At 60.6% G+C, this 16356-nt stretch overlaps 3 protein-coding genes across 3 annotated transcripts; 2 read left to right on the forward strand and 1 right to left on the reverse strand.

Moving 5' to 3' along the window:
- Positions 1–753: 753 nt before the first annotated feature.
- HTRA2 (HtrA serine peptidase 2) lies at positions 754–6419 on the reverse strand. Its single transcript, XM_033061253.2, has 8 exons — positions 5803–6419; positions 4812–5016; positions 4530–4724; positions 4367–4399; positions 3911–4019; positions 3511–3580; positions 1297–1392; positions 754–1095 (listed from the first exon to the last, which is right to left on the reverse strand). Exons 1-8 carry the CDS (start codon positions 6159–6161, stop codon positions 930–932), a joined length of 1233 nt encoding a protein of 410 aa, XP_032917144.1. The 5' UTR covers positions 6162–6419; the 3' UTR covers positions 754–929.
- Positions 6420–6555: 136 nt separating this feature from the next.
- Positions 6556–14084, forward strand: AUP1 (AUP1 lipid droplet regulating VLDL assembly factor). Its single transcript, XM_033060325.1, has 12 exons — positions 6556–6650; positions 6940–7077; positions 7476–7626; positions 8723–8910; positions 9034–9106; positions 10965–11038; positions 11733–11799; positions 12314–12419; positions 12529–12675; positions 12798–12958; positions 13091–13179; positions 13870–14084. The coding sequence occupies exons 1-12, from the start codon at positions 6601–6603 to the stop codon at positions 13916–13918; spliced, it is 1293 nt and encodes a 430-aa protein (XP_032916216.1). The 5' UTR covers positions 6556–6600; the 3' UTR covers positions 13919–14084.
- Positions 14085–14289: 205 nt separating this feature from the next.
- LOC116996585 (BCL2/adenovirus E1B 19 kDa protein-interacting protein 3-like) lies at positions 14290–16267 on the forward strand. The gene is made up of 6 exons (XM_033060402.2): positions 14290–14451; positions 14975–15104; positions 15205–15334; positions 15409–15503; positions 15589–15738; positions 15918–16267. The coding sequence occupies exons 1-6, from the start codon at positions 14364–14366 to the stop codon at positions 15964–15966; spliced, it is 642 nt and encodes a 213-aa protein (XP_032916293.1). The 5' UTR covers positions 14290–14363; the 3' UTR covers positions 15967–16267.
- Positions 16268–16356: the final 89 nt, after the last annotated feature.

Genomic DNA, 16356 nt, shown 5'->3' on the forward strand with positions numbered 1-16356 from the left:
GAAAGGAAGCCTGTTCTCAGGGCAGGGCCGCCCCTCGCCACAGCACCCCTGAGGAACTGTGCTTCTTTCACATCCCAAAAGCAACAGGCCGGGGCTCGGGAGCGCCGTCCCGGGCAGGGCCTGGCCCGACAGCCGCATTCCTCCCGGGAACGGGCCCGACGCGGCTGCTCCGGGCTGCCCTCACGGCTGCTCCCGCTCCAGCAGCTCTTCCAGGAAGGCGAGGAACAGCCGGAGCTGCTCCTTCCCCGAAGGCCCTCGGCCGCCAGCTGTCCCCAGGGGCCGGGTGTGTGTGGGAGCAGAGCTCCAGCACTGACAGCAAACTGGGGGCGGGACAGGCAGAGCCCGGCTGTGGCTCCTCAGCCCTCCCACACATCAGCGCCAGGAGATGCTGCCCCGGCCAGCACGAGTCCAGCATTGACACCAATTTCATCACTGCATGGGAGGGGATGCGGAACCAGGGCTTGGAGCAGTCACAGAGCTCCCAGCAGAAGGGAAGTGACCAGATGGCCATGGCACACTCCTCTCACCCACAGCAGAGCCACACAATCCCTGGCTCAACAGCTGGATCCCAGCCCAGGTGGGCACCAAACAGGTGGCAGGCAGGACACCATGAACACTGCTGGAGGCACAGCAAGCTCCTCCCCAGCTGCAGTTTCTCATGTGGGCACTGACAGGAGGAGCAGGGTCCCACACAGCCCAACCTCCACCAGGCAACTGCTGCTGCCATGGGAAGGAGGCAACATGGCCCTGGGGGCCGCTAGAAAAGTGCTTTATTGGAGTACAGAGGGGAACGGCTGCACCACGAGTCACCCACGCACAGGCCCCTCTCCTGGCCCCTTCCAGCCCTGCACGAGCTCTGTCTCTGCCTGGCCAGCACGGACACATCTCAGTCCTGCCCTCAGCTCCGGGCCAGCTCTGGGTGGTCTCTGCTACTCGGTGACCTCGGGGACGACGCTGACCAGCAGGGTGTCGTAGCCGCGCCTCACCAGCAGGGCCAGGCTCTGCTGCGTCCGCACCGCCTCGTACACATCCTCAGCACGCCGTGACACCGTCCCGTTGATCTCCAGCACCACATCCCCAGCCTTCAGCCCTGCCCTGCAGGGAGAACACGGATGAAGCACACAGAAGGTGAGGCAGGCACTCAGCACCATCGTACTCCAAGTATTTGGCCAGCAAGATACCCAGCCTGGGAAAAGGCCACCAGGTGGTTTCTGCTGCAAAGCCCTGCTGCTCTGGAGCAAAACACATCCCCCAGCTGCTCCCTCACGCAGCCCTGAGGCACAGGGCAGCACTTACTGGTGTGCTGGGGAGCCGATGATCACCTTATGGATCAGCACGCCGTAGGAGATGTCGGGAAAGGTGGGGTCACGCAGCTTCAGCTCTGCCAGGATGCTGCAAAGTGAATCTCAGCATCAGGGATGGAGCTGGAGGCAGAGCAGGGCTCCCACTCTGCTCCCTGCAACTGCTTAGAGATCAAGCACAGAATTTCCCCTCCTGTGTCCCTGTGCACTCTGCTGAGCATGAGCCACAGCTGCCAGCCCCAAACACTGCCATCTTCCTGTCAAAACGAGAGGATGAGAATCCCAAAGGCACCAGGGAGAGCTGGAAATCCCTGGAGCAGCTGGATCAGAGCTGTGGTGATGCATATCCCCATGTCACATCAGCCTTTCCAGGGTCAGACCCTCCCCTGCTGTGGTTTCACTTCTCTGCCCTAAGTGGGCAGGATACCCAACACAGGCTGTGCCCCTCTTCCTGACAGACATGTCAGCAGAGCTCTCCTCCTGAGTCTAGAGACTAAACAATCAGTTTCTCCAACTTTCCCACAGATTTGAGGATTTCTAAACCAAATTTAAACTCTGCATCTCTCACAGCTCCTCTTTGGACTCTCCCCAACTGCTCCTCATCCATCTTGAATGAAATCCAGAAGTGGATGCAGCACTCCAGCTGGATGTCTCCAGAGTGACAGCATTCTTCCCTCAAACACTGCATCAGCTGCAATCCCTGCAGACCCACACACTCAGTCTCTGCCCAGCTCTGCTCCATTCAGGTCCCTGCTCAGCCAGTCAGGGTTCCCCACATAGCTGTGGTGTGTGCTGAACTCCACTGTGCTGTCCCACAGCCCAGTGCAAGCTGCCATCCCTTCCCAATTTCACACAGCAAAGGTGGGAAGAGGCCTCTCAAGTTCATCTCAGCAAACTCAGTCAGGGCAGGCTGCTCTGGACTGTGTCCAGATGCGTTTTGAGGATCCCCAGGCAATGTGTGCCAGGCTCTGAGCACCCTCCTCACAGTAAAAAAGGGACTTCTTGTGGACTCTCACATATCTCTGTGCCCACTGCCTCTTATCTGGCCTGGGCACCACAGACAGAACAACAGGGTCTGTGCCTGAGCCTGTGCCCAACACTGAGCTTCTCCTTCCTGTGCCAGGGAAAGGTTTCCAGATGGAAAAGTTCAGGGTGTTCAGGGCAGTCACCTGATTCCAAAGCGAGCAATCCCTTGTTGGGAGCCCTTCCTGCTGGGCACAAACAAGTCTGGCAGTCAGGTGGTTTCCCTGGACTGGCTCAGGGGCCGTGCAGAAGCTGGACCTGCATCCCAGGAGCCATGTCCGAGGAATTTCACGCTGCTTCCTGACAGACCCAGACCCTGAAAGCGTGGCCAGGGAAGCAGGAGGAGGCTGGGCTGGAGGAGGAGGCTGGGCTGGCCTCCCACATCCCTCGGGTTCCGCCGGGTACCAGCACCATCTGCTGGGCGTTGGGGAACTCACCAGACCTTGAGGAGGGCAGAGCACAGCTCCAAAAGGTGTTTGCACAGCAGGGCACAACACCAGCCCCACGAGGCAGCTGAAGGTCCCTTAAATGTGGCTGCAGGAGCCAAAGAACCAGAGCAGGTGTTGTCCTTGAGAACTGCTCCCAGAGGTGAGAGCACAGGTCCTGCTTGCTGACATGGGCACTTCACAGAATTGTTTGGGTTGGAAAAGACTTGTTAAGATCAAGTCCAAACACTCCCCCAGCTCTGCCAAGGCCACCAGTGACCCATGTCCCCGAGTGCCACATCCACACAGCTTTTAAATCCCCCCAAGGATGGGTGACTCCCAGCACTGCCCTAGGCAGATGTGCCAGGGCTGGACAACCCTTTCCAAGAAGGAATTTTCCCAATATCCAGCCTCAACCTCCCCTGGCACAACCTGTAGCAGTTTCCTCTAGTCCTGAGCCTTGCTCCCTAGGAGCAGAGCCTGATCCCCACCTGGCTCCACCCTCCTGTCAGGGAGAGCACTTTCCATCTGCTCAGAGAGTCTGCTATCAGGGTAGAAACCTGCAAATTTCCAATTTACCCCTCAGCCAGCCAGGAATCTAACCACAACACAAGCACAGAGATCTGAGAGTGACTTCCACTTAAACTATGGAGACAATCCTCCCAAAACCAGGCACCCTCAGATAGTTGGGAAGATCCCATCCCATCACATCCCTGCCCCAACAGGACTGGTCTGTTAGCCCCTGACCTCAGGACAGGTACCTGGGAGTGAGGGTCAGCATCATCACCCCGATGTACCGGCGCTTTGTCTCTGCATTGCCAAACCAAGAGCCTGGGGAAGGAAAGGACAGGGAATGTCATGGCTGGAAAACCCAGTTCCCAATATCAGCAGGAGCATTCCAGGTGTTGCATTTTGCACCATGACTTGGTTTCCCTGGTTTGTCAGATTTTTGACAGAGAATGTCCCTCCCCGTTGTCACAGGAGAACCAAACAGGGCAAGGCAGCAGAAGCACAGCTTTCCTGTGGCACCAGATGAGACCCCAAAGACTTTTCCTACTTTCCTTGCCCTTCTCAGGAAGAAGGGCCCAGAGCCCAGCTGTGCCAAAGTTTCCCTCTCTCATCCTCCTCCCCCATCACCCGAGCAGGGAGTTCCCCACTCACTCTTGCGCTGCTCCTCCTTCTGCAGGAACTTCCGCAGCCGGTCGGACGGGATGGCAAAGGAGATGCCCGATGTCACCTTCATGGTGTTCACACCAATCACCTCCCCATCCTGCAGGGAAAGGGCACTGGGATACCCAGCCTGGATCACTGTTGAGAGCAGGGGAACTACAGCACCAGCCTGGGGTCCTGCCTGTGTGCCCACCCCTTCCCAGGCTGCTGAGGCTGGGCAGGACCCAGGGGCTCAGTCTATGGGATGAGTCCATGCAGCACCAGCCAGACCTCATCTCCATCAGAGCCCCATCAGCTCCAGCTGCCTCAGCTACTGCACAGGGTTCTCATGCCAGGCTTAGCCCTCCTCTCCCTCCTCCCAGCACCCACAAGCACTCCCACAGAGGGGCACAGAGCACACAGCACATCCCTACCCCAGCCAGCCAGGGGACAAGCAGCAGGACTCACCAGGTTGACGAGAGGGCCCCCAGAGTTCCCAAACTGCAGCAGAGGAGAGAGAGTATGAGCAGACCACAGGAACCCCACCCTGAGGCCGATCCCAGGGTGACCAGCCAGAACCCCCATGCTCCGTGTGAGCCCCTCCTCCCTCCCGTGTCCCCATGTCCCTTACATCGATGGCAGCGTCGGTCTGGATGTACTCCATGTCGGTGGCAGCCAGGCCCAGCTCACGGCTGCCGCGCTGCGCTGAGCTGACGATGCCAGAGGTGATGGTATTCTGCAGGGCAAAGGGGCTGCCCATGGCCACCACAAACTCGCCCTGCCTCACCTCGGCCGAGCGGCCCAGCGGCAGCGTGGGCAGCGGGTGCTGTGGGGAGCGAGACGGTCAGCAGAACAAAACAGGACAAAGCAGGACACAGGGAATGTCCCCACTTCCCGGTGTCCCCACAGGCACCTTGGGCTTGATCTTGATGGTGGCAATGTCTGCCACCTGGTCCACGTCCTGCACCACGGCGTCGTACATCTCGCCGCTCGCCAGCTTCACCCGCACGCGCCGCCGGTTGGCCACCACGTGCGCGTTGGTGACGATCAGCCCGTCCGGGGACACCAGGAAACCTGAACCATTGGAGATGGGCACCTCCCGGCCCAGGAAGGGGTGCCTGCAATGAGAGCAGGGGTCAGGAGGGGTGGGAGGCAGCGGCACGATGGGGGAATCCTTCCCTGTCCCAACAGTCTGCACAAACAGGGGAATCTGCACAAATGCAAAAATCTAGAGCTCGTGCACAGCCACAAAGGTATAATCCTACCAGGAACAGAAGCACACAGGAGCAGGAGGGGCTGTGATCTGTGCAGAACACACGGAGCCCAGCCTTAGAGCAAGTAACAAACGCCTCAGAGCCCACAGGAACGTTTCCTGACAGCGGCAGCAGACTCACAACTCTGTGACCTAATCAATCCCCCCAACTTCTGCTGGTAGTCAGGTGAAGTGAATGGAAAATGGGATGGACCAGCAAGACCAAAGCCAGTAGTGAATTACTGCCAGTGAAGGTCAGGAACCCAGAGAAGAAGCAGCACCAGCTGATGTCTCCTTGCAGTGTTTGGCAGAGAAGGTGACACCGCACACAGGTGACACCAAGCTGGAAGCAGCAGTCACCCAGCTGGAGGGCAGAGCTGCCGCACAAAGGCGCTCCGAGAGGCCGGAGGCATTGGATGGTGAGAACATTAATTAGAGAGCACAAAGGGAAATAAATGCCAAGTGCTGCTCCCAGGCAGAGAAACGAGGCAGCTTCGCCAAACGGCCCCGGAGGTCATGGAAGCGGCAGGGCCGTGTGGCAGCCGCGTGTCGGTCCCTCCCGAGGCACTTCTGGGAGCCCTCCGGCGGTCCCGGGGGCCACACTGCGCAGAAAGGAGGGAAACCCCTCCCGGGAACCTCCCGGTGCCGGTACCTGCCCACGATCTCCACGTAGACCAGCGCGGGCGCCGTTTTCTCCACCACGTCGGCGATGAAGTTGAAGGCGGCGCGGGGCGAGGTGGGCGGCGGGGCGGGCGGCGGGGCGGGCACGGCGGCGCTCAGCGGGGGCCGGCGGCGCTCCCGGGCCCACAGCAGCACCAGCGCGGCCGCCCCGGCGCCCACCGCCGCCGCCAGAGACCGGCCCCTGGCGGAGGGCGGCGGAGAATGGGAAGGAGGAGGAGGGGGAGGGGGCGGCGGCGGCTCAGCGGTGCCGGTCAGTGCTCGGCACCAGCCCTGTACCCCCGGTGGCACCGGGATCCACCGGATCCGCACTCCCCGCGCCGCTGCCGCCATGCTGCCGAGTGGAAACCGCGCCCAGCCGGGGCAGGGACAAGCCGCGGGGCACTATGGGAGTTGTAGTTCCGAGCTGGGGATCTGCCCGAAGCTTTCCTCCACTACGGAGCACGCCGGGAGCTGTAGTTCCCGAGGCGGGGCCTGCCAGAAGCGCGTTCTGCCGCGGGGTGCGCTGGGAGTTGTAGTCCCGCTGGGAGGTAGCGTCCCGCCGTCAGTGAGATGTACCGATAACCGGCACGACAGCGGAACAGAACAGCCCCATTGTCAGAGCCGCTCACCGAGTCCGCCGAGGGCCGCGGCAGTGGCGAGAGTGCTGCGGCGGCGCGGGGCGGACCAGGAAGGCGGTGCGCTCCCAGCGTGCCCCGCGCGCGCCGAGCGCGCGGCCGCGGGCAAGATGGCGGCGGGTGCGGGGTGGCTGTGAGGCGCCGGCACGGCGGGGATGGAGCCGCCCGCGGCCCCGGGCCCCGAGCGGCTCTTCGACTCGCACCGGTGAGCGCCCGCCCGGGGCCCGCGCGGTGGGGACTCCCGGGGGAGCCGCGAAAGAACTGCGGGAACGCTGGGCGGGGGTCGCGGGGCCAGCGGAAGATGGGGGTGTCTCAGGAAATCCCCGTGGGGAAGGTCGGGGTGATCCGTGGGGGGAGCGGGGAGGGTGCGGGCTGTGCCCGGAGTGGGTTCGCAGACTTGCTGTGGGCACCACGCGGAGCGGCGGCCGCAGGGCGGGTGCTGGGGATCGTCCCGGCCACGCTCAAGCGGCCCCGGCCTCTCTCTGTCCCCGCAGGTTCCCGACCGATGGGTTCCTGCTGCTGGCCCTGCTGCTCTACGCCCCCGTGGGGCTCTGCCTGCTCGTCCTGCGCGTCTTCATCGGCGTCCACGTGTTCCTGGTCAGCTGCGCCCTGCCCGACAGCGTCGTGCGCCGGTGCGTGGCCTCGGGGGCTCGGGCTGCTGCCCGCGGAGGGCGTGGGTGGCTCAGGGAAGGATCTGTAGGGAGCTGTGCCTTCGGGACTCCTTGTCTTCAGGAGCCTTGGAGGTGCTTCCTCTGCCAAGCCTGGAGCTGGCAGCTACCTCTGGAGGGTTCGGGGACTGGTCTGGAGCGCGTGGATCAGCTCTGTGTGCTGCTCAGGAGTTCTGTGGGCACTTGCTGCCCTCATCCCAGTCCCAGCCCCACACCAATTCCTGCTCCAGATGTGTCATTTCCATTTGGTCGTAATGTCGTTTGTCCAGCCGCCAGAATTCCCGCATCCTTGCCTGCTGGACGTGTCACCTAGCAGTGGTTGGGGCGGCAGGACTTGAGGAAGATCCTTGTTCCCCTGGCAGGTTCATTGTCCGTGTGATGTGCTCCGTGCTGGGCTTGCTGGTGCGTCAGAGTGACCCTCGGCTGCGCGGGGCCGGCTGCAGGGTCTTCATTGCCAACCACGTCACCCCCTTCGACCACAACGTCGTCAGCCTGCTCACCTCGTGCAACACGGTGAGGGCACGGCCGGGGCTCCTCCCCGAGGGCGGGGCACGGGCAGCTCTGCCCGATTCGGTGTTGCAGTGGTCAAAGTGAAAGGCGGCTTAAAGCCCACTCAGTGCCATGGACAAGGAGCCTTCTACCAGCCCAAGTGGCTCCAAGCCCCGTCCAGCCTGGATTTCAACACTTCCAGGGATCCAGGGGCAGCCACAGCTTCTCTGAGCAGCTTCACCACTCTTACACCCAAAAATTTCTTCCTAATACCCAGCCTAAATTTCTCTTCTTTCAGTTGTACCCATTAATCTTTGTCCCATTGCTCCAGTTTCTGACGCAGATTCCCTCTCCAGCTTCCCTCTAGGCTCTTTCAGATTTCATCTCCAGATCTGATTTATTAAGTCAGGGTGTTAACCTTGAGGTGTTTTCTGTGGCTCAGTGTCATTTTTGGGCTCTGCATGAAAAAGTAGAACAGGGTGAGGAGCAGCAGGAGTTGTTACAGTGGGGGTTGATTTTGGTGGAAGAGTAGACAGATCCCAGCAGCCACTTCCTTCTCTTCTTCCTTTTGGATGAGGGGGCAGGGCTGGTTGTGGGGTTCCCCCCAGCACTGGGTGGGCAGTTTTTTGGGGTGCATGGAGAATGCTGAGGGAGATGCATGTCAGAGGTACTTGGGTCATTCTGGGCTGCCCCTGCTCTCCTGTAAAAGTCTTTGTGTGTGGAGTTCCTGAGTCAGCAGGCTCTGGGTGGCTCCTGTGTCCTGCACTGCCATTGATTTACCCCTGGCCTGGAGAGGGGAGGGCTCCTGGAAGCAGAGTGTGTCCTGCCAAGTGTGTCAGGGACTGCTGGAGAGAACACTGGGACATGGGCAGCTGGGAGTGCCTGTGTCTGGCAGTCAGGGCACAGTCTGAACTGCTGATTTGGAATCCATTTCCTGTGGAATTGGGGCTGGAGCAGGGACTGAGCCCTGGCAGTAACATGTTCTGTCAACACTCTTAGTCCCAGAGGGATTTTTGCTAATGACCAGGAACTTTGTCACCTCTGTCACCTGGGAAGGGGCAGGAGAGCCTGGAAGGGTGGGCAGGGCTGTGTTTCCTCCTCACTCCTGTTCTCCCTTCAGCCTGCCCTGAGTGGTGCCCCAGGGTTCATCTGCTGGTCCAGGGGATTCATGGAGCTGGGAGTGACTGGCAGCCGTGCAGAGCTGGTGGATTCCCTGAAGGAATACTCAGCCCAGCAAGGGAACCCACCCCTGCTGCTGTTCCCAGAGGAGGCAGCCACCAACGGCAGGGCCGGCCTGCTCCGCTTCAGGTGAGGGAGTGGGAATTCCCACAGCAGGGGAGCAGGAATTCCTGCCCCAGGGTGGCTGGCAATGGTGACAGAATGGCTTGAGGTGACTTCAGGATCATTCACTGCAGAATTCCTCCCTTGCAGCTCCTGGCCTTTCTCCATCCTGGATGAGGTCCAGCCCGTTGCCCTGCAGGTCCGGAGGCCATTGGTGGCTGTGGTGAGTGCTGGGCACAGGGACAAATGTGGAGTGGGTGCAGCTTTTCCTTCTGCTCCTGCTTTGGAACCTGTGGTGTGCTGGCACCCTGGAACCAGCTGCTCAAGGCTAACACTGTTCCCAGTGCCTTTCCCAGGAATTTGGCCAGTCAGGACTCCCCTGGTTACATTGGCCAGCCTGACAGATGTTTGGTGGCCCAGCTGGCTGTCACTGTGCCTCTGGCACTCACCAGTGCAGTGATTGTACCAAAGGTCACACTGGAGCCTCCTGAGCTGGTACCCAGGCACAGACACAGGACATGGTGCAAGAACAGCCCCACACAAGGGGTAAAGTTCACCAGGGCAATGGCCCCGCTGCTGAAGGCATTGCAGGGAAACTGCTCTCAGTGAGACTTTGTTGAACTTCTTATTTTTTTTATTTTTTATTATGTAACCAGAGAGAGCTGCCAGTCATGGCTGTCACTCGTGGGTCTGGTGTTTCTGTAAGACACAGCAAAAGAGCCCCTGGCAGGGTGAGGAGTCACCTGGATGTGTGCAGGGATGGCAACTGCAGGAATATTTGGCAAAGCTTTGTTAACCCCACAAAGTGTGGGTAAGATGCAGTTTTCTAGCAATGAGGATAAGTTATGTTTTGAATGATTCCTCCAGAGAAATGGGAGAGTTTTCCTGTTAAGGAATATCCTATGCTTTTGTGGGTTTGGTTGCTTTGAGAAATTCTGAGATGTGACAAACTGTGTGTCTGTCTGTGCATTCCTTCCCTCCTGCATCTCAGGAAGAACAGAAGATTTGTGTGGAGATGCTGGTTACAGTCACTTCTTGGTTCAAATTTTACCTCCAGAGTCTGAGCAGGACTTTGTGCTTCCTGCACATTGGCTGAGTAAATCCTGGTGGATTTCTGGGGTGATTTTAAACCATCAGAAACTCGAAGGATTGGAGATGTGATATTTTGAATGGTTCAATTAGGCACTGGTTTGGGCCAAACACCAAATTTGGGGTTAAGAAAGAATTTTCTCCAGCTCCAGCTGCATGGAATGTTGCAGGAGGGTGTTGTTCTGTGGCACAGGCAGTGTAACTGAAATCTGGCTGTGGGCATCACTCCAGGCTTTGGGTTTAGGGTTCTGAGGTTCTGTTTATCCAGGTGAGGCTTCTCTGTTCCCCTCGTGGCTGGGCTTTTGGGGTTTTCTCATGTACAGATAAACCAGACATGAGCCTGTCTGAGAATCACAGAATTGTTTGGGTTGGGAAATCCCTCTGAGCCTGTGGGATCCAACCATTCCCAAGCACTGCCAAGGCCACCACTGACCATGTCCCCAAGTGCCACATCCACAGGGCTGTTAAAGCCTCCCAGAGATGGGGACTTCCCCCTGCCCTGCGCAGCTGTGCTAGAGCTGGGCAGCCCTTTCAAGGAGGAATTTTCCCAATATCCAACCCCTTGCACAACCTGAAGCTGTTTCCACTTGTCCTGTTCCCTGGGAGAGCTCACAGGAGTTGGGACATCACAGAGAGTCTGTTGCCACCAGAATGAGGGAGGATTGTTTGTGGTTTTGAGGCAGCATTTGTAGGTTTTCAGGCATTTTTGCAGCTTTCTGAAGGGTACACTAGTAGGGAATGTGGGCATACTGAGGGAAAGTCTTGCTGCTCTCTTAGTGGGAGGAAAATTTTCACTGGGAGCAGTGAAATCTGGTTATGAGTAATGAGGGTGAAGCTGCCCTGGGGCTTGCCCTGCTTGCAGTGGCTTTGCTGTTCCCACTTTCCCAATCCTCCAGCCACAGCTCAGGTGTGCTCTGCCCACTTCCCTCCCCAGTGGAACCTGGACCAGCTCCTGTTCCATGGCTGGGATCTCACTGTGCTCTCTTCCCCAGAGCGTGGCTGACTCCTCCTGGATCACAGAGCTGCTCTGGACCTTCTTTGTTCCCTTCACAGTTTATCAAGTAAGGTACTACGTCTCTCTCTTCCTGTTTGGGGCAGGGGTGAGGGTGGGCAGGGCTGTGGTGTGACCATGGCAGGGCTGGGCTCAACACCATCTGGGCCTGGCCCTGTCCAGCTCCTGGACCAGCTTCTGATGTGAGAGGGCTCCTGGTTCTTATTGAAGGAGTCTCAGTCTCTCCAGGTGTTTAGTTCAGGATTCCAAGTGGATTTTTGCAGCTGGTGTGCAGTGATTCTCTCCAGGGCTGCTCAGCCCACCAGTGTTTCTGTCTGTCCCTACAATCCCTTGGGAATGGGATGGTGCAGGGGTGGTCCAGACCCCTGCCCAGGGCCTGGGTGAGCCCAGGCTGAGTACTTTTGCTTTAAAGAGGGCAGTGGAAGGGACTGGGAATCAAATGTAGGGCTTTCAGCAAAGGAAAGCCTTTCCCTGGTTCTAGCTGTCTGAATTCTGGGTGACCTGTTTTCTACTTCCATGTAAATGGCCAAGGATTCTCATTAAATCCTTTCTGGGAGCTGCAGATCCCCTGCGTTACACTTGAGGGCTGACAGAGCTCCAGTGAGCCACGTCCTGGATTCGGGGGTGGTGTTGGGGTTTGGTGCTCCTGCGGGGTGAGCAGGGAGTGTGGGGGTGTGGATGGCATGGCAGGGTGTCCCCAGGGCTGCTCCCTGCAGGGCTGGCTCCATGTGCTGTTGTCCCCACTCAGGTGGATGCCGTCTGTCCCCAGACGAGCGGACGAGCGGGTTGAGGACTTTGCGCTCCGAGTTCAGGAGGTAGGAAGGTGGTGTGGGAGGGAGAGGGATGTGCAGGACTGCTGCACTTCAGAGTGGGCACAGAGGAGAGTGGGGTGCAGGAGGAGCTGCAGAGGGCATTTCTGGATGTGTTTGTGTGATGGGAGCTCTGCCCATATTTGCTGCCACTGTAAGAACTCAGTTATTTCATGGCCTATTTGCCACCCCACACTGCAGTTGTCAGTTCAAACCTTTCACCCCCTTGTTGAATGAAACAAAGTAGTTGTTTCTCCACTCTGACTGTGTGTACTTCACAGCTCCAGACATCTCCTATCTCCTTGTCAGCCTGCTTTGGCAGGATGATAAAGCTATTCTTGGTCCTTCTTGTGCTCTGTGCAACACTGAAATGCATCCCAGAGGCCCTGGAGAAATCAGTTCCCAGCCCTCTTGCTCTCACCGTGGCTCCATGTACCCCTGACATGCTCCTCAGGGTGGAGGGGCTGCCTGGGCTGTGTGTGCTGTGTGTTTTTATGTGTGACTCCTCTGCATTTCACAGCTCTTGGCCATGGAGCTGGGTGTGGTATCCACACGGATCACCGCTGCCGACAGGACCGAGCACATGAAGAGGCTGAGGCACACGGCACGGCTGCCCTTTGCCCCAGGTGAGGGTCCTGGGGGGTGTCCTGGCTACAGAACCTCAGCCTGGGCTCTGCTTTTTGAGGGGGACACTTTTAATTCCTCACTCAGTGCCCACTGTTCTTTCTCCTGCAGCCTTGAGCCAGCGCCCGGCAGCCCGGCCCAGGGCGCCCCCCAGCCTGCCTGGGGCTGCTCCCGAGGACGTGCGGGTCATGGCCATGGCACAGCAGGTCAAGGAGGTGCTGCCTCACGTGCCCTTGGAGGTCATCAGGACAGACCTGGGTGAGCAGGGATGTGGGAGCCACCACCTTCTGTGGTCTGAAAGAAGGAATCTTGTCACCGCTGCACTGGAACATATTGACAGCCAGTTTGGAGTGTCCTTATTTGTCCCTTTGTCCCCACAGTCCAAACCAACTGTGTGGACACCACCATTGCCAACTTGCTGGAGGGGAGAGTTCCCTTCTTCCCTGAGAGTAAAGAGGCTGGAGACCTGCCTGCCCCGTCTACCTCCCAGGCTGCAGCTGCTTCTGGCATCCAGGGCTCTGTGGCTGCCCCTTCTTCCAAGGTACTTTGGGGTTTGTCTGCCTGCTCTGGTGGCTCGTGTTCAGGACTAGCCAGGGACATGGAGCACCAGCTTGGCATGCCAGCTCCTTCCAGAGCCACCAAGGAGCTTTCATGTGTCTCTTGTCTCTTCTAGCCGGCTACAAAGCAGTTTGCAAAGTCCCCCGTGGAGCGTCACATGTCCTTGCAGGAGAGGAAACGAGCCTTGTACGACTACGCCAGGAGGTGAGAGCCCCCCACACCTCCCCGTGCCAGAGCCACACAAAATCTCCCCCTGCCCAAACCCCCCGAGGTGCTCCAGGCACTGAGCTCTCCAGTGTAGCTCGTGTCTGGCTGACAGGAGCCCCTCTGGGTTTCTCTGGGTCCCACTGGCACCATGGGACAGCGCTGTTAATTCTCCTCGTGTTGAGGGTACAGGGAGTGAGTTTGATCTCTGTACAGGGTTTTCATGAGAAAAATCCTGGGGCAAGAGGCCAGTTTAGGAAGATACAGAAAATTGAGGATGTGTCTGAGGGGAAGTTGAGTGTGCCTGGCTTGTTGTGCAGTGGGTGGTGCTGAGGGAACCATCAGGTTGGGAAACCTGGCTGGGATCTGCTGGGGCACAGGAACTCCTGTGGGTGGTTCTGCAGGACCGTGAGCTGCTGTGGGCAGCCCTGGCACTGGGATTGTCCCCAGTACCTCTCCCATGGCGCTCCCAGAGCAGCTCCTGCTGCCATCACTCGCTTCCCTGAGCTGGGAATGAAATGGTTCTGCCCGGAACCAGCATGCAGCCGGCCCTGGGGTGCGCAGTGTCCCCGGGTCGCGGTCCCTCGGAGCTGCTTTTGGCCAGACAGGCGATCCATCCCGGGCTGGGTTCGCGGGAGGCCCCTCGGGTGGTCCCAGCCCCGCCGTGTCTGAGGGCGCTCTCTCCCGCAGGCGGTTCGCTGAGAAACACGGCGCGGCGAGGGCCGGCGGCAGCCCCTGACCGGGTCGGACCGGGCCGGTGGCAACCCCTGACCGGAGCCCCGAGCCGGACCGGGCCGGGCCGGGCCGGTGGCACCGGGAGCGCGCGGGCCCCGCGCGGGCGGGACGGGACGGGACGGGCGGGGCGGGAGCGCCCCCTGGCGGCGGAAATAAACGGCGGCAGCGTCCGGCGCGGCTCGGGCTGTGCGGGCACCGGGGCGAGGGGCGGGGTCAGCGGGACAGAGGGGCGGGGCCAGCGGGGGGGGCGGGGCCGGGCCGGCTCCGTGCGGGTCTGCACGCGCCGCTGCCGACGCCTGCTCGCGCGCCGCACGTAGGCGCCGCTTAAAGAGGCAACGCGGCGGGGCCGCCGCCCCCGCGGCTGGGCGAGCTGCGGCTCGTGGGCCCCAGCGGGCGGAGCCAGCGCCCCTTTTAAGAGACCGGCGGCCGGTGCCGGTGGTTTTATTTACATGGGGGCTCGCGGGCGTCACGTGACTGTCAGCGGCGGGGGCTGCGCGCGGAGCACCCGCGGGGCCATGGCGGGAGCCGGCGACGACGGTGCGGGGGGAACCGGGGCACCGGGGCGGGATCGGGGCAATGGGGCACCGGGGCGGGCCGGAAAATCGGGGGGTTCGGTATGATGGGAGACCCGGGCGGGCCGGGGCACTGCGGGGTTTGGGACAGCGGAGGAGCCCGGGGGTCAGGGGGTTGGTGTGCACACGTGGGGGGGGTCTGGGTCAGCGGGAGTCCCGGGTGGTTGATGTGCACTGTGGATGGGGAGCCGGGCAGTGGGGAGGGAGCCCAGGCGGGGTTTCTGGGGGGCTGACGTGCGCCGGGGGCCAGGGAGTGCGGGGATCCCGGGTGTGCACCGGGGGTTGGGTCAGTGGGGGCATCAGAGGGGCTGATGAGCACCGCAGCGGTGGGGGCAGAGGCAGATGCAGGTCCTGGGTCGGAGACTGCACTTGGTGCTCCTGCAGAGTGCAGGCAGGGGTATGGGGTGTGCCGGGGAGGGCTCCCAGCCGGATTGGAATGGGGTGCAGGGGTGGGTGTGGGACAGCACAGGGGCTGACAGCCCCCCCAGGCTCCTGGGTGGAGCTGCGGTGTGGCCCAGGCTGCCCCGAGCCCGAGCTGGCACCCTCGCCGTTCTCCTGCCACGCCGACGTGGAGCAGATGCTGCTGGAGGCCCAGCTGGAGACAGAGAGCAGTGACGGGTGAGTCCTGAGGGGGAGCCAGGCTCAAGAGCCCTGCTGAGCTGTGGCTGGAGCTGTGGGCCACAGGCTGGGCTCGGTAACTGAGAGTTTCTGTTTGCAGGGCCCTGCTCCTGCTGGGCTCCCCAGCCTGGGATGATGACGGAGCCAGCCATGGGAGTGATCAGCCAGGAGAGAAGGAGGTGCTGCCTGCCCACAGCGAGCCCCCATCAGGCTGCCCCCACCCCCGGAAGGTGAGGGAGCTGCCCCCACCACACCCTGCTGTGCCCCCAGGCCCTGCTCTGACCTGTCCTGTGTCTCCTTCCAGTGGGATGTGCCAGAGGAAGCCAAGTGGAGGCAGCGACGCCTGACAGCATCCCTGGGCTGGGCCTGTACCCGCTGCCCTCGGTATCTGTCTCCAAAGTAAGTCCTGTGTCCCCCACCAGCACATCCTGCTGACCCCCATCCTGCTCTCCCTGTGTCCCTGTTAACCATGAACTTTCCCCAGGGAATTTGCCTTTGTGTGCTCCCCCCAGCCAGTGCTGTGGAGCCTGCAGGAAGGTGCAGTGGGGAGGAAGAAGAGACTTTTCAGTTCAGAGCTGCTGCTGCTCTTCATCCCCTCGCTCCTGCTCAGCCATCTGCTGACTCTGGGGCTGGGGTGAGTGTCTGTGGGTCTCCCCGTGGGGCTGGGGGAGGAGAGAACATTCCTGCATTTGGGCTGCTCATCCTTGGCTGCTGTCATGCAGCTGCAGTGATCTGCTGCCATCTCCCTTGCTCCTGGCTTGCTGGGGCCCAGCACCCTGCACCAGTGCCTCACAGTCACTCTCTCCAATCCAGGATCTACATTGGGAAGCGTCTGGCAGCCTCCTCGGCCAACCCTCTGTGAGGAACTGGGCAGGCAGCACCCACTGCTCCGTTGGGAATGCGGGGAGAGCCTGGCCCCAGCGCAGTCTGACCGCTCCCAGGCCCCATGTTCGTGGCACGAGGCCTTCTCCCCGTGCCTCCCCCTCAGCCCTTGCCTCGGGAGCTGCTCCCACTCTCCCCCGTAGATCGGAACCCGCTGATGGCAGCTCTCAGCTGCAGGCAGCCCCTGCCCTCCCCAGCCCCTGGTTACGGGTCCAGATCCCCCTGGAACAGATTGTAAATACAACTGAGCCCACCTGAATAAAGAGCCCTTTTCCAGCTCAGGGGCTGAGCAGCAAATCCCCTCCCTGTGTCTGGCCAGCACAGCCTGGCTTGGGAAGTGACCAGTGGGCTCCCTGGAGCAGGAGGGTGA

Source organism: Catharus ustulatus, chromosome 5 (assembly GCF_009819885.2).
Source record: "Catharus ustulatus isolate bCatUst1 chromosome 5, bCatUst1.pri.v2, whole genome shotgun sequence".
In the NCBI taxonomy this organism is placed as follows: domain Eukaryota; kingdom Metazoa; phylum Chordata; class Aves; order Passeriformes; family Turdidae; genus Catharus; species Catharus ustulatus.